This window comes from Uloborus diversus, chromosome 8, assembly GCF_026930045.1.
Source record: "Uloborus diversus isolate 005 chromosome 8, Udiv.v.3.1, whole genome shotgun sequence".
NCBI classification, from domain to species: Eukaryota; Metazoa; Arthropoda; class Arachnida; order Araneae; family Uloboridae; genus Uloborus; species Uloborus diversus.
In genome coordinates, this window is record NC_072738.1 from 79,556,397 (window position 1) to 79,576,302 (window position 19,906).

Genomic DNA, 19,906 nt, shown 5'->3' on the forward strand with positions numbered 1-19,906 from the left:
GATTTAACTTGTGTACTTAAGTAAAATATCTTTATTTTTTTTATTGGTTAAAATTACTGTATTCATTCATTAAAACCTATGTTCTTGATTAGAGAAGAAAGCTCCCTATGAATGGTTTGTCGAATGGTTTCATCTGTTTTTGCATAAATATGTCAATTAGTTATAAAGAAAATAACTACATCTATTCTTTCATTATTACTTGTTATTCTTTGCAACAATTATTATACTGTTTGAAAACTTAGTTCAAAATAATTTCAATTACTTTTTAGTTCTATCATAAATGCACATGTTTTTAAAAGTAATTTTAATAGTTTCTTAAAATTCTTATGCTAAGTGGTTTCTGGAAGTAAAAGTATTTTTTTTTTTTTAATTTTCTATAATCTTTCCATGTATAAAAATTTAATATGCTGTATTGTAGGTTTGTTCCTCCCCCCCCCCCCCTAAAAAAAATTCTTTTTTTTAACCATTTTATTAAAAAAAGTAGCATTTTTTTAAAATATATATCTTTAGTTCAACAACTTTACATAACTTAAAACATTTAAAATACTGCATTTTATACAAACATGCAATGGATTTCAAGTAGAGTAAAGAAAGAAAACCATTATCATTGGTAACGTAAATCAGGGAAATTTTGTGAACTTAATCAGGGAAATCAGGGAAAAGTCAGGGAACTTTTTTTCACAGTCCTGTCGCCACCCTGTTCCATTTCTGAACAAAACTCGCTAATTTGGCGACTTTACTAAAAATTTCGGCAATTTTTAAGACATCATATTTCGATAACGTGGTCACGAGGGCACGTAGTTTCAGTGCCATAAACATGTTTTCCAATGATCTTTCGAATGCCACCAATTGGAATTTTTTTGAATTTCCTTGATCGTGATGTTTCCTGGTTAGCAGACTTTACATATTCATGTACGCTTAATACATATTTTAAATTTTTTTAGACTATTACTTTGAAATTAATATTAGTTGTATATGGTATATTACTATGACTTTCTCTTAAGATACAAGAAAAGGTTTCTTTATCATTTATCAAATATTCATATTTGTTTACAACTGGGTTGCTGAAAAAGTATTCGGCCAAATCGTTTATTGGGTTTGCATGTCGAATAGGCAATACATTGAATGTTCTCCAGCTATTCAGTGCATCACTATAAAAGAAAAATTATGGTAACTTAATCGATATTTAGCGTTACAGTGCTTAATGTGATTTTAGTCAGTATGGTTTAAAACAATATTTCATTGATTGAGTTATTTATAAGAAACTTAGGGTTCAAAATAAAATACAAGATTTGTTCTATCACTTTTTTTCTTTCACTAGTTAGCTACTATTCTGCCCTAGGCAGTTAAACGGCAGCATCTACAAATTTTTGTCATCTGTCTTACCTTTGTTTTATTGTACACACCTGCTTAAATTGTTTCCATCGAAAATAAAGCATTACTAATGTTAGTGGAAATCAAAAATGCATTTCTTCTAATATCTCAGAACTCATTTTTGTAGATACTGCATCACCCTGCCCTCATTCCCTTATCTTTGATGGATTGTTAATCATTCTTGATTTACAGATGTAATGTTAGGAGATTTCACAATATAATACACTTTCATGAATATATCCTGTTGTAAATTTTTATTAGGTATTTTCAAGAAAAACAAAATTTTATTCTAAGCATATGTTTCATTTTGCTTTCTTATGCATAATTCAAAGAAAAGTACTGTATACCATTTTTTATCTGGTTTAACTAAAACTAAAGACTATCTGAAGAATCCAAAATTTGGTTTATATGGGTAATAAGCAAAACAAATCCTTAAGTTAGCTGACTTACCATATACAGTTGGCTATCAGTTTAACAACACTCTATTTAACAACTTTCTCTATTTAACGACGGCTTTTCACGGTCCTAGATGGTCCACTGGTAGCGTTGGACGCATTCTATTTAAGGACGCTTTCTACTTAAGGACGAATTTTTGTGGTCCCTTGAAAGTCCGTTAAACAGAGAGCCAACTGTATTACGATTTGAAAAAAAAAAATTAGCAACAATTGCTTTTAAGGCATTAAAAATGTAAACATTTTTTGCATCATTTCTAAGTTTCCCCCCCCCCCCAGTTTTGTTCTTCAAATACTTCAAAATTTAAAACTTTGGATTTGTGTTTTTTTCAGCAAAATTTGCCAAATAGAAGTTTTATGTCCTTTATACTTAATGTAAATTTTTTCAGGAAAGAGATGCTTTGTTTCATAAAGCAAAAATGGGGTAATTTTTTTCACTATGGAATTTACATATAATTTAAGGGAAATTATTCAATTCTCAGTCAAACAAGATAAAGTATTATTAAAAGTTGTTGTTCACTCAACATTTTGATTCTTCAACTACAGTGAAGCATTGTTTATACATTTCTCTTTTATACGTTTTTTCAATTATACATTGTTAAAATTGGTCCTTGTAAAGTCTAATACACATTAACCTATACCTATTATACGTTTTTTTCGTTTGTACGATTTTTTCATACAGTCCCCTTCAAAAACCAAAAACGTATAAAACAGTGCTTCACTGTATTTAAAGAACTTATAAAACAGTGTGAAAAAGCAATTACCAAATTCAAACTTTAATTTATCTGCTTCGAAAACTGTACCTGTTGTTGATTGCTAAACATATGCAGTAAATTTAGGCTCTTCTAACCATAGGTACCAGAAATCGTACCTCGTTGCTCCTATGTTCACCCCATCGGTGATAAAGCCTAGAGCACAGAGGTCACATTGACACCATGTCTCTCCCCTTCTGACTATTGTTTGTTACTTTTCCCGAGAAAACAGAGTCTCCCTTCCCCTCTTTCACTGTGTACAAAAAAAAAGAAGAAAAAAAAGTAAAATTGATTTGAATTTTGAAGTCTTGAATTCAAATTCTGTTTTTTGCAATCATGAGGGCGTGTGTGTGTGGGGGGGTATGTTGTGCGTGGGTTTGTATGTGTGTGGGTAGTTGTGTGTATATGTTGTGTTTGTGTGTAGGATATGGACGCAACCTGGAGACAGTTTTCGCTAGAGGGAGCAGCATCGTGAGGCTGCCAGCCAACGGTGGTGCTGCAGAGGGAGCGGGGGGAAAATAAAATCAGCGTAATGCCAAGGACAGTCAAGTGAGAACAATAAGCAATCGTGATTGCTCAAAAAGACTGCTGATACACTACATTTTTCTGGAAATAGTCATGTACTCTTGATTCATTTAAACGGCGTGTTATTCAAATATCCGGCCCGTTTTCCATTGTTAAAGCTTGCTTTTGTTCTGTTTTGAGAATTTGATTCATTAAAGTGGCTGTTTCAAGGAACCACTGATTCAAATATTTGACTCTCACTGTACTTACAAATGCATCTGTAAAAGTTTTCTTTTTCTTTTTTTTCAGTCGTTTTTGGGGAAAACTAAATATGCTTATTGAATAGTTTCATGATATGGTTTTTATGTTGTTTTTCTCTCATCCAGGTATTTTTTCAAGAAAGCACCAGCAATGATTTTGGTACAGGAGTTGTATTTGAAGAAATTTAACAGACGACTATGAAGTTCTGCCTTTGTGGGAAGGCAAAGTTTTTTTGTTGCATAGAATCCATAGATGATAATTCATCATAGTTTATGACTAAACTAATGTTGTTTCTTCCTTGTGATTAGGACCCTTATTTACACATCAGGGTCTAGAAACAAAACAGGATTGCTGTTTGCCAAATAACCATGAGAAAGAAAAACACGAGCTTATACATGTATAAATTCAGAATTTTGAGTCATTCTGTTCTTGTTGAAACCTGTTTGCATTTCAAGATAATTCATTGACTGTTGTGTAAAAAGATACTGCAGTATCCTTAAAAAAATGTTTTACTTTTGAAAGAAAAAAATATATAAGTACAAAAACAAAATAATGTGAGATTATTTCTGTATAATTTTATTTTAAATTGTTGATAGTTTATATGAGGCATGTAAGAGAGGAAAGTATGATAGTAAAGATATAATTATGCTTATAAAATTCTTAATTGCTGAAAATATTTTTTTTTAAAGGTCAGCCAGACCTTTTTTAAACCAGCATTTCACATGACATCTTATTCCATATCAAAATCATTTTGCCATCCAATAAATCCATATGTGTTGTATTATACAAATGTATATCATAATGTTCCAGAAAGAATGTATATTTCAGTATCTTGTTTGTTATGTGGTTAAGTTTGTTGCCGATTTCCTACTTAATTGCTTATATTTCAGTGCTAATATACTGCTTTTTTACTAGTCTTTAATGTGTGAAAGTGACCTGCCGCCACTTAAAGATCTTTTATTTATTATTGTATAAAACTATCTAGTTAGTTTTTCTTTATATGGCAGCAGAACTTGTAACAAATGATAAAATTATTTGTATATTAGCAATAATTTTAGTAGAATTTTTTTTATTTGCATTTGTTTTGAATTGATTACAAAAAGCAAGGATTAGCAACAAAATAGTCTGATGTGCTAAACTAAAATACCTATTTTAGTCTACTAGCTCTTAATTAAATCTTCAATACTTCGGAATGCTTGTATTTTTTTAAAACTTCAAACTCATATCAAAATCACTTTATAAATATAAGATAAATCAATATCTTTTAGAAAATTTGAAATTTGGAATGTTAGAAAATTATAAGGTGAAAATGTACTCATGTTTAACGGCTTTGCAGTGTGACTTTAAAGAAAACGTGGGTCAACTTGTTCCCCCCAACATTTTTAATCTTTTCCCGCTAAGTACCCTCAGAATCTTAATTTCGATAAAGATCTAAAAGTGCATATTCAAATGCCTTTTGGTGCATTTTTACAAGCAAAAAGTTCCTGGTATTAATTTTATCTTGATGATTGCTAAGTTGCCAATGTATTTATTCATTTTGTTTTTAATCTCAAACATTTTATGACAAAAAGGCATCCAAATGTGGAATATCTTACACCCATGTATGGAATGCTACTTTAACCCTATCTGGTAATAGTATTTATAAAAGAAAAAAAACTATTTGTGGGAGTAGAAAGTTCATGGTCACAATCCTGATTTTTTACTAACAGTCAGCTCTAGATGAGGCTACAATTCATCTTTAATACTACTTAAGCGCAAAACTCCGGTACCAGAGTAATTTTTACTTGCATGTTTTTGAGTCATCATTGAAAAAACTTGTGCAGCGGGGGGGTGGGGGCCGGCGGCATTAAACAGGCAAACATAAATGATTTTAAAATATACTCTGCCTATAGTACGTTTGACATTTTTGTTTTAAAAAAATAAATCATGTACGGAAATTGTAAGAAATAATAAAATTATGACCCTTATTTTTTAAACCCTACTTTTATCTACTATGTATTTATGTAAATATTTAAACTCTGTGTTCAGAAAAAATAACAATCATTATTATTTCTTTCAAAGATTTCAAATATGTTAAATGTGTTCTTCTTTGAAAGCTTTCTAGCATTTTAAACTTGTTTGTGCAATATTTTAATCTAGGGATTTTTTTAAAAATAATTGTTATTTATTTCACTTTTTGTGTTAATTCCTTGCAAAATTATTCTATTTGCAATTTGCTTAGCAAATTTTCCCTTGTAAAATTTTGGTTTTGTTTCAGAAACGGAAATTTGCTAGAAAAATCTGTTCATCATTTGGAAGATTGTTTGAATGATCTTTTTGTTTGTTATCACATTATTTTTGCAGGGAACCTCTTTAAACGATTGATACCTGTTTGTTATGTTGTAAATATTTTAAAGCACTTAACAGGTATTTCCCTAGAGTATAGATTTCTAATTAAAGAGAGTGTGAAGATATTTTTAATAAATCATATCATGTAACTAAATATGTAAATAAAAAAGCTTTCATAATTTTAAATCTTGGATCTTTTTTTGAAGTTCTGTGTTTATACAATAAAACCTCTCTAGAGTGGACACTAACGGGACAAACCTTTTTGTTCATAAAAAGGGTGTCCGGCAGACTGAGTTTTTGAATTTAATTTTATGTTTCAATCTCAACATAAAAATCTTTATATTATACAGCAGCGGCTGGCAAGGCTTTTAGAAGGGTCGAGCTTCTTCATAGTTTCAGAAAATTTTCAATTACGTAAAGAATGATTACTCAAAGATTTTTTTGTCAGAAAAGCGAACTGGGGGGAAAAAAAACAAATCACTTAAATGCTTATTTTCTAGCATTTTGTTTTACGTTCCAATATCCCAGTTATCACAAGGTCTACAATGATAAGAAGTGTTAATTATGTAAAAGATTACTACTAAACTTCTACCCATTCAGGTAGGATAAAAAAACTCTTTCTTTTAAGGATTATTTTTATCCAAGAGTTTACAAAGCTTGAAATATGTAAAAAATTAACTATTTTGTAAAAAGTGATACAATTTTCAAATAAAAAACCTCATTGAACAGTATTACAATGTCTTAATGTCTTACCATTTTATGGCTGTAAAAATAAATAGCACTTTCTTTCCAATAGGGAGAGGGCAGCTGCAAATTTTGAACAATAACGATTTAGACTCCCCCCCCCCCCCCCCAGTCCTTTCAGAAAAAATATTAAAATTTAACAGTTTGAATTAATTTTAGATATGTTGGCAAAAGATACATGGAATTTTTCATTTGTTTTCAAGTAAAATAGGAATAGTAAAGCCAGGGGTAGAAATTTAAAAAAGGAATAAAAATAAATGAGTCACTCACTAGCCCAACGGACCAGTGATTACAAAATCTCACTGGTATATTGGACCAGTGACTTATTTATTTTTTGAATTTCAACCCCTGGTTATACCATTCCTGATTTACTTGAAAACAGATATTCCCTGTATCTTTTGCCAACATATCTTAAATTCTAACTGTTAATTTAAAAAAAAGGTTTGTGAAAGGACTTGAGAAAAAGAGTAAATCATTATTATTCAAAATCTGCAGCTACCCAATGATTACAAAATCTCACTGGTACATTGTTTGGCTGTAGTACCTTGTTGCATAGCCCAGAGGTTCCCAAACTTCAGACTTCCGTGCCCCCCCCCCCCGTGCGCGCAAAAAAGGGGAAAAAAATTTGACACAGTTATTTTTTTTTTTTTTTTTATTTCTAATATATACACGTTTTTCCCATAAATTGATGAACTCATTATTGGTATATTTTTCAAAGCTCTTTTCTGGTTTTTATTTCTTACATTATTATTTTGCGTTATGGAAGTAAAATTCTATTTGGAATTCAATTAGGAATAAAAATTATCACCAAATTTCTACAACATGAGTCTTGAAAAATTTTGGAGCAAATGTTATAGTCGAAGTATAATATCCCAGCTGCAAAAAATATGCCTCAATGTTAGTATTATACTTAATATAGTTTTGTAACAATATGAACCTAATCATGTACCCAGAATTAAAGTGTAGTTGGTTTACTTCCAAGAGTTCCGAGGAGGAGGAGGCTGCTGTGTCCTGCATATGCTTGAGAAAGAACTTTTTTATTCCTCATAAATGTGCTTTTGTTTTGAATTAAAAAATTGTTACTCATCCTTCAATCTGAATTATATTTAACGTTTTAGTTGGAGAGCACTGCGAACCACCGTTTGGGGCACCTGGCCTAGCCAATTTTTGTATCCTTGTTAAATAATAAAATTTAAAAAAAAAATAAGAAAATCATAAAACGAACAAAATGTTCCTGCAAATTAAACCAATTGTTAGTTTTCAACAAACAGTTCTGCGTGACTGTGGAAAAGAATGAACCGGGATCCTCTTTCTGTAACACCATACGACTTAAATTCAGCAACATAATCTTAAATCTTCAGTTATTTTGGTGGGGGGGGGGGGGAAATAGGGTGGCTAAAACAATGTTGTAATGCAGTAAAAGTTTCTTTTGTAAACAATACTTCAACACTATAATAAAAAAAAGTGAAAATATTTGACAGTTTCGAAAAAATATGACCCTTTGCTATTTTGAAAGAAAAACAGCAATGAAACATCACAGATCCCATAAACCACTAAAATTTATATTCTGCGGTTCCGAGCAAGGGTGCACCCCACTAAATATCGCTAAGACCCCTCCCCCAAAGGTATGAGAAAAATACCTATCAAAACACCCCCCTCCCCCCAAGTGGGCAGCCCTGGGTCCAATGGCTGTTTTTGCAGTTCCCGACCACTTAATTTCAAATCCTAGCAAAGCTGCAAAAACTCGCCTTTTCCTCAATTTTACGTTGTTAAATTGATATTTTTTGCCAAGGGTCAACAGTAAATACATTCATGTTGGGCTCTATTTTGGGGATAAGTTTAATTTTGCTCATTACTTTTATCCTGTACTCATGGTAATTTTTATAGGTGATCAAAATTAAAAAAGAAGTCTGTGCAAAATTATGAAGGTATACAAAATAAGCTTCCTGCCTTTTTAAGGGAATGATTATCGTGTTAAAAAGAAAAAATAAGATATTTGGTCTTATGAAATAAATTTCCAGATTTTATTTACATAATTGCTTTTTTAAATGTTGTCAACTAATATATAAACATTACATAGTCTCCCCCCCCCCCCAAAAAAAAGAAAGAAAAATTGCATAAGTAGCATAACTATCAAGATTTGATCACAACTTGCTGAATTGCTCTAGTACATATTCTTTCATTCTTGCAAGATGGTCTTCATAAATTCGAATCTTTAAGAAATGTGGTGAGTATATCAACCTCTCAGTAAGTTATTTCTCCATTTCTGCTAGAAGTGATTTAACTTGTTCAATAGTATCATCCGGAGAAGTCACAGAGTGACCGATGACATCCTTATGAATGAAGAGTTCATAGTCATTGCCACCTGGAAATGTTTTGTCACCAAAGAAATGGATTTTTGTATAGCCATCCTTCTGTATGTATTTCAGACAAAATGTTTTGTCCCATCCAGTAGGGAAACAATCAAAGCTTATCTGACCACCTGGAAAAATATGAAATGCATATTAATGATATATATGTGTTACTGTGAAAGTCTGAACTCCAGTAAATGTCCACGTTAACTAGTGAATATTATCAGTCACATAATGGCAAGTTACATTGCAAATCTTAGCGCAATAATATGTATGTTAGGGTGTTTCAAAGAAACCGAAAGTCAATTTTTCAAGTCGCACACCCTCTTATATTTTCCTTTTTCTGTTAAAACAGTTGTAAAAAAAAGTTTTATGTAATTTGAACTACAGTAACCCGAGCCAACTAGCAACTGAAAACGTAAACCAGCACTGTGTACTAGGCCGAATTGAAATTTGATTTTGATAAAATGTTGCCCCTATAGTGCCACATGTATCACAAAAATATCGATCCAAAACAAAAAACATTAGCAAGAAGCCTAAAATTTAAAAAAAAAAATTGAAAAATTGATTTTTTTCCTATTTAAATTTTCAAAAAATTACATATAAATTCAAATACATTTTCCATCAACATTTGCAAATGAATGATTCCAAAATAATATATTTAAAATGAAAAAAAAAAAGAACTTCCCTGTGGAAATTAGGGCAATCTCTTAGTCGTAGACCATGTATGGGCTTTGAGAAAGATAAAAATGAAGCAAATAAGAGTATCTTGAACGCTTCGGTGCCAAAAAGAGCAACCTAGCTGTATGGTTAGTGTGGGTCAAAAACTAACACACAAGGAAGAAAGAATACCAAAAAGCACATTGCAGTGGAAGTTGCCTGAAAAAAAAAATCATGAAGAAAAGGAACAACAATGTAATTCATCAAAAGCTTATGATCCAGCATCAACCCAACAGACTACCTTTCAGTCTTCAATATTTTTTTTTCCTTCAAATTTGTTCTGGTTCTTACTTAAGTATATTTCCTGTTGTTCTTGTTCAAGTGCTCCCATCCAAGCTTCTGTCATTCGAAGAAGTTGAAGCACCATTTCATGGTTTACTATTCATGAGTCAACTGATCAATTTATCAGGATTATGATCCAGAAATCAGTAAAGATGCTCTTAAAATTTTAAACCATTTCTATTACTTAGCTCCCAAAACTATGGCTTTGTCCTTATTTAATGACTATGTTGCAACCATGGTTAAGACAAAGATGAAAAACATTAAGAGAAAAAGAAATCAACAAATTAAGTACATTCTGGACTAAAATCATTTTTGTTCATTTATTAACACTCTATTCCTTCTATTATACACTTCGGTTACAAAAAATTTCATATGATACATGTGCATATACAATTGAAATGTATTGTACTGTAATTTTTGGAAAATCTAATAATTCTAATAGTGCTATCATAAGAATAAAATTTGATTTCAAAAATGCATTTTCATCACTAAAGTTAAATTTTAGAAATGGTTTCTCTTACTGCAAGAAAGTTCTATTATTGTGTTACTCTATAGATGAAACAAGCTCACGACCAAACAGAGCGAACCTTTAGGATCACAGATTTGGACAAAATTCTAGATATAGGTCCGTTCTCACTAGATATGAGCCCAGGTATAGTGGTTTGACTGCAACGAGGCTCCAAAGTTGCTAGTTTGGCCCAGAAATGCAATGGTGTTTCCATTGGAATTTCAGACTTCGACAGTATGTTTGATGTCCCAACACATTTTGCATCTTTGGTTAGTACAATGAGTGGAAGGGAGAACACTTATTTATTTATGAGCATTATTTAAGTAACTTGAAAAGTCGAAATGATTTTTTTTTAAATGTGCCATGTGCAATAAATCAGAGCTTTTTCTCTTCTCCCACTTTTTGCTTATCATTGTAGAATGTATTTGATCACAGACGGTAAATATCCAGTTAAGGTAAATGTTTTCATTAGCAAACAATAAATACATTTTACTAGCGGAGAATTAATATGAAACGAAAATAATAAGTTACATTTGCAAACTATAAATATCCTGTTACTATGTTATTTTGGCATTCAAGTAATTGAAATTAAAAGTAGTGTCCAATTTAAATGAGAACCACTTATTAAAAATTAGTATTCAATGTAATTAATTCAAAGGTAAGTGCATGCAAATGGCTGCAGTACAATAGCAGAGATAGAGATAAAAATGATAATTCTAAAAGATACTCCATTGCAATTCTGGGTCCAAATTACCAACTTTGGGCCCCCGTTACAGCAATTAGGACCTATGCAGTCAAAACGCTTCACCTGGGCTCATATCTACAGAGTTCATACTCAATTTGGATGGAAAAATTCCATGACTTTTCCAGGACTTTTTCGTGACTTCATAAAAAATTTCATGCATTTTCAAATGCAAATAAATTAATAGGTTCAGAAATTCCAGAACATAGTGTTTGATTCCCGACATTGAACGTAGCAGTGGGTAGTATGAATTAGTTTTGCGGGCCGTATATTGGGCAGTAGTGTTTTAGAATACTAGAATTTTTTGTACCAGAATTGTCCTGTTTCTGTATTCTATCACCTGACTAAAGATCTTCATTTTCTAAAGTTTTCAACAAATTGAGATAAACTCTGAAAAATTTAATAATAAAGTTTTTACAAGTGGTGGAAACAAACTCGGTGGATTTTGTGGACACCACGCATTTTTAAATGGGCGTGGCAAAATGAAGAATGTGCAAGTTTGCTACTACAGAATGTAAAATATAAAAAGTGTTGAAAATAATGGTAAATGCAAAATGAGTGATGTCCAAGCAGTAAAATTACATTGCAAAAAAAGACGAGCGGCTGCTACAGAAGGGGATGCAATGGGATTTCAAAATTCAGATTTGTTTCTGGGACCGTTCAATTTTTCAGTATTAATATGCAATACTCTTAAATCATTCAATATTTCTAATGCTCTTTTAGCAAATGTTACTTTCTCTTTGCCCAGGACATTTTTTCATGACTTTAAATAATTTTCCATGACTTTGAATGAAAGTTTCAATTTTCCATGACTTTTCCAGGTCTGAAATTTGCTCTTTTTTTTTTCCATGACTTTCCAGGATTTCCATGACCTGTACAAACCCTCTACCTAGTGGGATTTGACCTATATCTAGGATTTTGTCTAATCCGTGACCCTCAAGGTCGTGCCGTTAGGTAATCAGTTGTTTTGCACGATGGATTTTTTTTTCCTAAAAAAAGTAAATGTGAATAAATTAAAAAAGAGAAGGATGTATAAATCTTACCAATTGAAAATGTCAAGCCCAAATCTGGAAATTTCTTACGTAAATCATTCACAAATGTCTCTCTCATTTTGTGCTCCTATAAATGAAAATATTTTTTTTTTTAATATCAGCATTTAGTGTTTTAATATTTGAAACAAAGTGATGTTTTATGGAGTGATTAAAATTTAATGATTAATCCATCCAGATTAATGAATTAAAATTTAAAATTTTACAGATGCTACTAAGGCTATCCAGAATTTTTTCTCAGTATTTATTATTTTACTTCATTTCTTTCTTTTTGGAGAAGGCTTCAAACAACACACAGACAGATATAAAGTTGAATAAAAGGTGAAAGCATGAAAAAACAAAATTTTGTAACAGAAAAGACAGAATAAAAATAAAACGTTGTAGATGTTTTACATCTGAGCATGAAACACAGACATAAAAAAGAGCAGAAAAATACGTTTCTGTAAAATGAAAACAAAAAAATATGTATGTAAACTGTCAAAAGAAATAATGGTTCACAAAATTCGAACCAACAGTTAGACTTTGTGAACTATTCTTTCTTTCATGCACTGATGAAGAGGCTTGTTTTTTATAGCCTCAAAACAGCTGTTTGCTGAGTTTTTAACTTTTTTAATTTGTACTGGTATACAGGTTGTTACATTTTACTCATGCACTGATTTGTAAAAAAAAAAGCACCAACTACAAACAGTAAACAAAAACAGAAGACACATAAAAATAAAAAGATGTGTTTTGCTTGAATAGAAACACATGCAATAACTGCACAGGTATTTACTGTTCACCGCTTCAAAAATGTTATCCTCTCCAATTCCTCTGCACTCTATTTTCTGAAATATTATCCTTTAATACTCTATCTATGTCGTCCTATTGCACTCTAAAGCTTTAGAAATGATTTCACTTGTAGTAACATATTGCAAATGATAGCATTTCGGAAGAGTGTATAGATATACGTTTGGACAGTTAACTCATTAGCTGAGCAAGGTTACTTTTTATATGGTCCTGGCAATTAAGAGGTTGATAAAACTTCAAGTTGAAAAAGCCATGTATCTTATGCACAAACAATTTTTCTCCTGAACTGGCAACAATACAGTGGTGGCGCTAGGAATACAGGGGGGCATAGCCAAATTTTAGTTTGCAAGATCCCCCCCCCCCTCCCTCCAATTTAGGTGATAAGGAAACTAATCACTCCTGGCGTCTAACAACACGAATTCCCCATAAAAATTAAAAGCAAACAATAAAAATTTTAATAAAGATATAATTAAATAATTAGAAAAATAAAATTAAATTTAAAATTAAAAACATGAAACTAGGCTTTTGTGAGCAGGTTCATATCGCGAGATCAATAAACTAGAACAGTGTAAAAAGCAGAATTTGACGAAAAATCTGAATATGATGTAAAATCATTAAAAATGTATTGTTACAAATCCTGTAAATAGTAATCATTGTAGTAACGTAACCTGTAAACAGTTTCCCGTAATGAATATACAACCCCTTTTTCATATGGCTAAAATATACGACCCCTATTCCCTTTTTGTTCATTGATAACGGTCAACGCATTTCGAGAAGCGTGTGGAATATTTGAGAAAATTCTTTTCGGTGTATTTAAGCCGTTAGCGATGGATAAACAGTTAGTTTCGATTGATATTTCGAACTGAGAGCTTTTGCTCTGTTTATAGCGAGGCATTTCGCTGTGTTGTTTTCGTATTTGGAAGTAAATACGTGTGTAAACGTTGAGTTTACGGTGTTGTGTGATAATTGCTTAATTGCTGATGAATAATTTAGCAGTTGTTGAAGATCTTTCCTGTACATAGTGTAAATAAATTTCCTGTGTTTTTATCAAGAACTGTCTTTTCATTTCAAGAAAGCGGAAGTCGCACCGAATCCGTTACAATTTGGCGCCCAACGTGGGGCGAAAGGCCAAGGAATATTCGGAAAGGCGAAGTGTTAGCAACTTGTACTCCAGTAAACTGCATCATTAGAAGAATCAATTCCCCCGAAACTGTGTCTTCTGAGTCCTTGACATCGAAGTTAATTGGGAGTGCACCGTTAACGAAAGATCAAAGAACTGCTGCGGAACAATTGGTGGACGACTTCAAGCATCTGTTTTCATCTACATCGGAGGATGTGGGCCGGACGAATTTAACGCAGCATAGGATCTACACTGGAGAACACCCCCCTATTAAACAGCATCCAAGATGACTACCGTTCGCCAAGAAGGAAGAGGTTGAGACCCTCCTGAAAGAGATGAAGGAGAATGATGTAATCGAACCTTCATCCAGTCCTTGGGCCTCTCCCATCGTCTTGGTCCGAAAGAAAGATGGCTCCACCAGATTTTGTGTCGATTACCGACGGCTGAATGAAATCACCAAGAAAGACAGTTACCCTCTTCCACGGATAGACGACACCTTGGACACTCTTTCTGGACATAAGTGGTTTTCAACCCTGGACTTGAAGAGCGGCTACTGGCAGGTTGAGATACACCCTGAGGACCGAGAAAAGACAGCTTTTACAACTGGACAAGGCTTATGGCAGTTTAAAGTGATGCCCTTCGGCCTCTGCAATGCACCAGCTACGTTCGAGCGTCTTATGGAGACAGTGTTAAGAGGACTTTCTTACGAATCCTGTCTGGTCTACTTAGACGATATCATCATCGTGGGACGCAGTTTCGAAGAACATCTGGTAAATCTTAGGAAGGTGCTGCAAAAGCTTAAGGAAGCCAATCTGAAGTTAAGCCCGTCCAAATGTAATTTGTTCCGCCGGGAAGTGAACTACCTTGGTCACATCATCTCTTCCGAGGGTGTACAAACCGATCCAGAAAAGGTATCTGCGGTCAAGGGTTGGAGTCGTCCCGAAAACATCCATCAGCTGCGAAGTTTCCTGGGGCTCTGCACTTACTACAGGAAGTTTGTAAAGGGTTTTTCCAACATCGCACGACCTTTGCATAAGCTGACGGAGAGCAAGCAAAAGTTTGAATGGTCCAAAGAATGCGAAGATGCATTTCTACGACTGAAGGAGGCTTTAACATCAACGCCTATCCTCGCCTATCCTCAGCCTGAAACATCCTTCATCCTGGACACTGATGCGAGCAACGAGGGCATCGGAGCTGTTTTATCCCAAGAAATTGACGGAAATGAACATGTCATCGCTTACTGGAGCAAATGCTTATCAAAGTCGGAGCGAAATTACTGCGTCACCAGAAAGGAGTTACTGGCCATAGTGAAAGCTGTAGAACACTTCCATCATTACCTCTATGGCCGAAAATTTCTGCTTCGGACAGATCATGCCTCATTAACTTGGCTTTTGAACTTCAAAAATCCGGAAGGTCAGATAGCCAGATGGATACAGCGGCTCCAGGGATATGACATGGAGATCAAGCATCGAAAAGGGTTATCTCACGGTAATGCTGACGCTTTATCAAGGAGACCCTGTCCTGAGAACTGCCACTATTGTTCCCGAATCGAGAAACAGTATGGAACGACTAGCCCTACCGCCTATCAGGTGACAGTGACTCCAATATCATCAGAACCTGATCTATGGAGTGACGACCAAGTTCGAAAAGATCAACTTGAAGACCCCGACATAAAACCCATTTTGGAGTTCATGGAAAGTGACAGTCGGCGACCTAGCTGACAGGACGTTTCCATCTTCAGTCCTGCAACAAAAAGATATTGGGCTTTATGGAACTCGCTCCATTTACGGAACGGCGTGCTGTACCGAAAATGGGAATCTGATGACGGCAAAACATCTAGGTGGCAGTTACTACTTCCCCAATCAAGGATTTCAGATGTTCTGAAAGAAATACATAGTAGTGCGACTGGAGGACATTTTGGTGTCTTGAAAACCCTCAATAAAGTTCGGGAGCGCTTCTTCTGGAGCAAGGCGAAGGATGACGTGGAGAAGTGGTGCCATTCTTGTGACGCCTGTGCTGCTCGTAAAGGACCGAAGAAGAGAAGCAGAGGGAAGCTACATCTGTACAACGTTGGAGCTCCTTTCGAACGAATTGGGATCGACATCCTGGGTCCTCTACCAAGAACTGCTGATGGGAACAAATACGTTCTTGTTTCCATCGACTATTTCACGAAATGGCCCGAAGCGTATCCCATTCCAGATCAAGAAGCTACCACCGTAGCAGAGACTCTAGTCCAACATTGGATCTCGAGATATGGAACACCTTTGCAGATTCATTCCGATCAAGGGAGGAATTTCATCTCTGCTGTGTTTAAGGGCCTATGTCAAATTCTCGGAATTGAGAAAACTAGGACAACACCACTACACCCACAATCGGACGGCATGGTGGAGAGATTTAACCGCACAATCCTGAATAATCTCTCACTTATGGTCTCCAGAAATCAACAGGATTGGGACAAGAAGCTGCCTTTGTTCCTGCTGGCCTACCGCAGTGCTGTCCACGAGACTACCGGATATGCCCCATCTCAGATGCTCTTCGGACGAGAGCTTCGGCTACCTTGTGATCTCGTCTTCGGTCATCCTCCGGATGCGCCTTCATCGCCTGAGGAGTACATCCAGGATCTCCAGGCCCGGTTGGAAGACGTTCATAACTTCGCACGGGAGCGAATCAACATCGCGGCGGAGAAGATGAAGACCCGATACGACACAAGGTCTACTGGACATGAATTCAACGAAGGCGACAAGGTTTGGTTATGGAATCCCATCCGACGGAAAGGTCTGTCACCCAAATTGCAGTCGCATTGGGATGGACCCTACAAAGTCCTTAACCGACTGAATGACGTCGTAGTGAGGATCCAAAAATCACCTAATGCAAAACCTAGGGTTGTACATTATGATCGGTTAGCCCCATACTATGGCCATAGTTCATGAGTATTACGTAAACAACCATGGTTGATAACATAAAAGTTGTAGATAATTTTTTTGCTTTTAATGTTTAGTAATATTTCTTGTTATTATTGTGTTTCCTATGCATTATTGGTTATTATTTAATGTGTGTATTTGTGAACATGTGATAGAAGTTTGGCACCCTTTCTGGGGATTGTACTGCCCGGGACGTGCAGTCCTTAGGAAGGGGGCAATGTTACAAATCCTGTAAATAGTAATTATTGTAGTAACGTAACCTGTAACTAGTTTCCCGTAATGAATATACAACCCCTTTTTCATATGGCTAAAATATACGACCCCTATTCCCTTTTTGTTCATTGATAAAATTTGATAACGGTCAACGCATTTCGAGAAGCGTGTGGAATATTTGAGAAAATTCTTTTCGGTGTATTTAAGCCGTTAGCGATGGATAAACAGTTAGTTTCGATTGATATTTTGAACTGAGAGCTTTTGCTCTGTTTATAGCGAGGCATTTCGCTGTGTTGTTTTCGTATTTGGAAGTAAATACGTGTGTAAACGTTGAGTTTACGGTGTTGTGTGATAATTGCTTAATTGCTGATGAATAATTTAGCAGTTGTTGAAGATCTTTCCTGTACATAGTGTAAATAAATTTCCTGTGTTTTTATCAAGAACTGTCTTTTCATTTCAAGAAAGCGGAAGTCGCACCGAATCCGTTACAGTATGCTCTACAGAGTTTATGCAGAGAAAGAAACTTAACAACATTAATGTAGTTGTGAATGTAATGTTGTTCTTACAGAAATGAGGGGGGTCTGAGGGGTCTTCCCCCGGAAAATTTTCGAAATTGTAGCTCTGAAAACGCAATTTTAGATGATCTTCAGTGATTTCATGCAGATAAGGGTTGGATGCTCACCTCCAAATAATTTTAAGAAACTGAAGTCCAATAAATGAGATTTTAGTCGATCTGTAATGGTATTTTGTAGGGAGTGGGAGTCGAGGTGCACAACCGAAAAAATTCCAAAATTAAAGAAACAAAATTGTAGGTCATGTTTTGTTACGTTAGGGTGATGGGGTTAATGACCAATTAAGATATTCAGTGTTCCTCCCCCCTCCTCCTTCCGTAATCAAACCTTATAAACACAAATTTACGGGATGGAAACTCTAGGGCTCAAGAGTATAGCGGTGCTCATCCACTAGCTCATCAACATATTTATTGGGGAGCAGAGAAATCCACATCTTAAGTAAGCAGAACTAATATTAAGTTAAAAAATTCAAAAGAAACTTGAGCCCGATGCCTTGCTTTATATTAAGATGAACCTCGCGAGTCAGAACATGTATAAAATTAAATTTATTTATATTTCCTTTCATTATTTATTTTTCCGATATAACTTGGGAAAGCACGAAAAAGGGAATACAATCACAACTACTAAGTTTTGCTATTGCAAAAGCAGAATTCAAAAGAAAAAAATGAATATCTTTTGAAGAGCCTTGCTTGCTAAAACCAATTACAAGTATTTTATTTGATAACAAATAGAAACTGGAAACGGATAAAAATTTTGCGCTAAAAAAATTAGAAAAGGTGCAAATTTTTACAGATTTTAATTATTTTCTATGGTAATAAAAGGTCTACATCGATTAGGCCTAGCTGGTGGTGGATGGAACCGGCGGGCCGCATTGGATTTTTCAATTAAATAGTATAAAAATAAATCCATGATTTTTCCTTTCTTTCTTTTGATCATATAAATAATCATGATAGTTTCATAGGGGCCGCCAACATATTTCATTCCTAGATTTTTAAAAATATCATCCTGCAAATCAGATTATTTAGAAGAAAATGTGTGGGCCGCCGAAGCATGTTTGAAATAGAAAATAAAAGTTAAAATGTAGTGAGCGAGATTCAAATTATACAAATGAATAGTCACATCAGTAGTTCTAAGCAGGACTGAGGAGTCGGAAGAAAAATGACCGATTCCAACTTCGGGAACTTTAAAGCCTTCGACTCTGATTCCACAAGAACTGGCAGGGTTGCAGATTTTAATTGAAAATGATCGACCCCGACTCTTGAAGTTTTAAACTTTCGACTGCTGACTCTGACTTCTTTACCTCAAAATCAGTCCGACTCCAACTTCTCAGACTTGGTTCTAAGTTTTGAATGCACAAAACGAAAGTAATGTGTGTGTGTTGTGCAATCAAAAAAAAAAAAATTAATTAAAAAAAAAGAAACGAAACTTAATAGTATGGTCAGCACCATGCTAAACTTAATAAACAAACAAAGGTGAAAAATCGCGAATCTAGTTTTTTAAATTCAATGGTTTGCCGCAGTACTGAAAAAAGGCTGTTACTACTTCGAACAATAAATTTTACACTTAAAGTTATCTATAAAAATTAATACATTGAAAATAACTAAACGCGTCTAATGGACAAAATTTTGTTTTGGCTCTCCTGAAAAGAGCCGATTTTCAGATTCGTTAGTTCAGCATGGTGCCGACGATATCACGCAATAAACAAATTTATTAAGTATCAAAGTGATTAACATTAATTGCACCAATTTTATCTTGTGTAACGTTTTTTCTTTTTTTTTTTAATTTACTATATACCTACCTTGTTTATTTTTAAAATTTTTTGAAGCACTTTTCATAATTCGAAAATGCATAACCATTAGTTTCAAACTTTTTATTGATCATGTCAGTTGAAATCTGTCATACTTTCAAATTTTAAGTTTGCACTCACTTTCCAGACCAAGAGGAAAAAGTGTAAATTCTAAGTCTTACCCCAAAATTTCCATACATGGAGCTTTTTTGCAGATCTACAGAGTCGGAGGGAAAATGGTCGACTCCAACTTAAAAAATTTTAGAGCATTCAACTCCGACTCCTTTACCCTAACGTCAGTTCGATTCCAACTCTCACTCCGACCCAGCAATCGCTGGCAGTGCTATGGGCATTGAGGGAAAATGACTCCAACTCCGACTCTTGTCATTATTAACCAACAAATTCCGATTCAGACTCCTTCTCTCCAAAATCAGTCTGACT

At 34.3% G+C, this 19,906-nt stretch overlaps 1 protein-coding gene across 2 annotated transcripts in view; it reads right to left on the reverse strand.

Annotated features, from left to right (window-relative positions):
• Window positions 1-8,119: 8,119 nt before the first annotated feature.
• The window catches only part of LOC129228280 (uncharacterized), a 28,867-nt gene continuing 17,080 nt past the window's right edge, over window positions 8,120-19,906 (reverse strand). For both annotated transcript variants that reach the window (XM_054862950.1, XM_054862951.1), the window contains exons 6-7: window positions 12,062-12,137; window positions 8,120-8,897 (exon numbers count right to left, since the gene is read on the reverse strand). In XM_054862950.1, coding sequence (XP_054718925.1) covers window positions 8,668-8,897; window positions 12,062-12,137 — 306 coding nt within the window. In that variant the 3' untranslated portion in view covers window positions 8,120-8,667. The remainder of the gene's footprint in view (window positions 8,898-12,061; window positions 12,138-19,906) is intronic.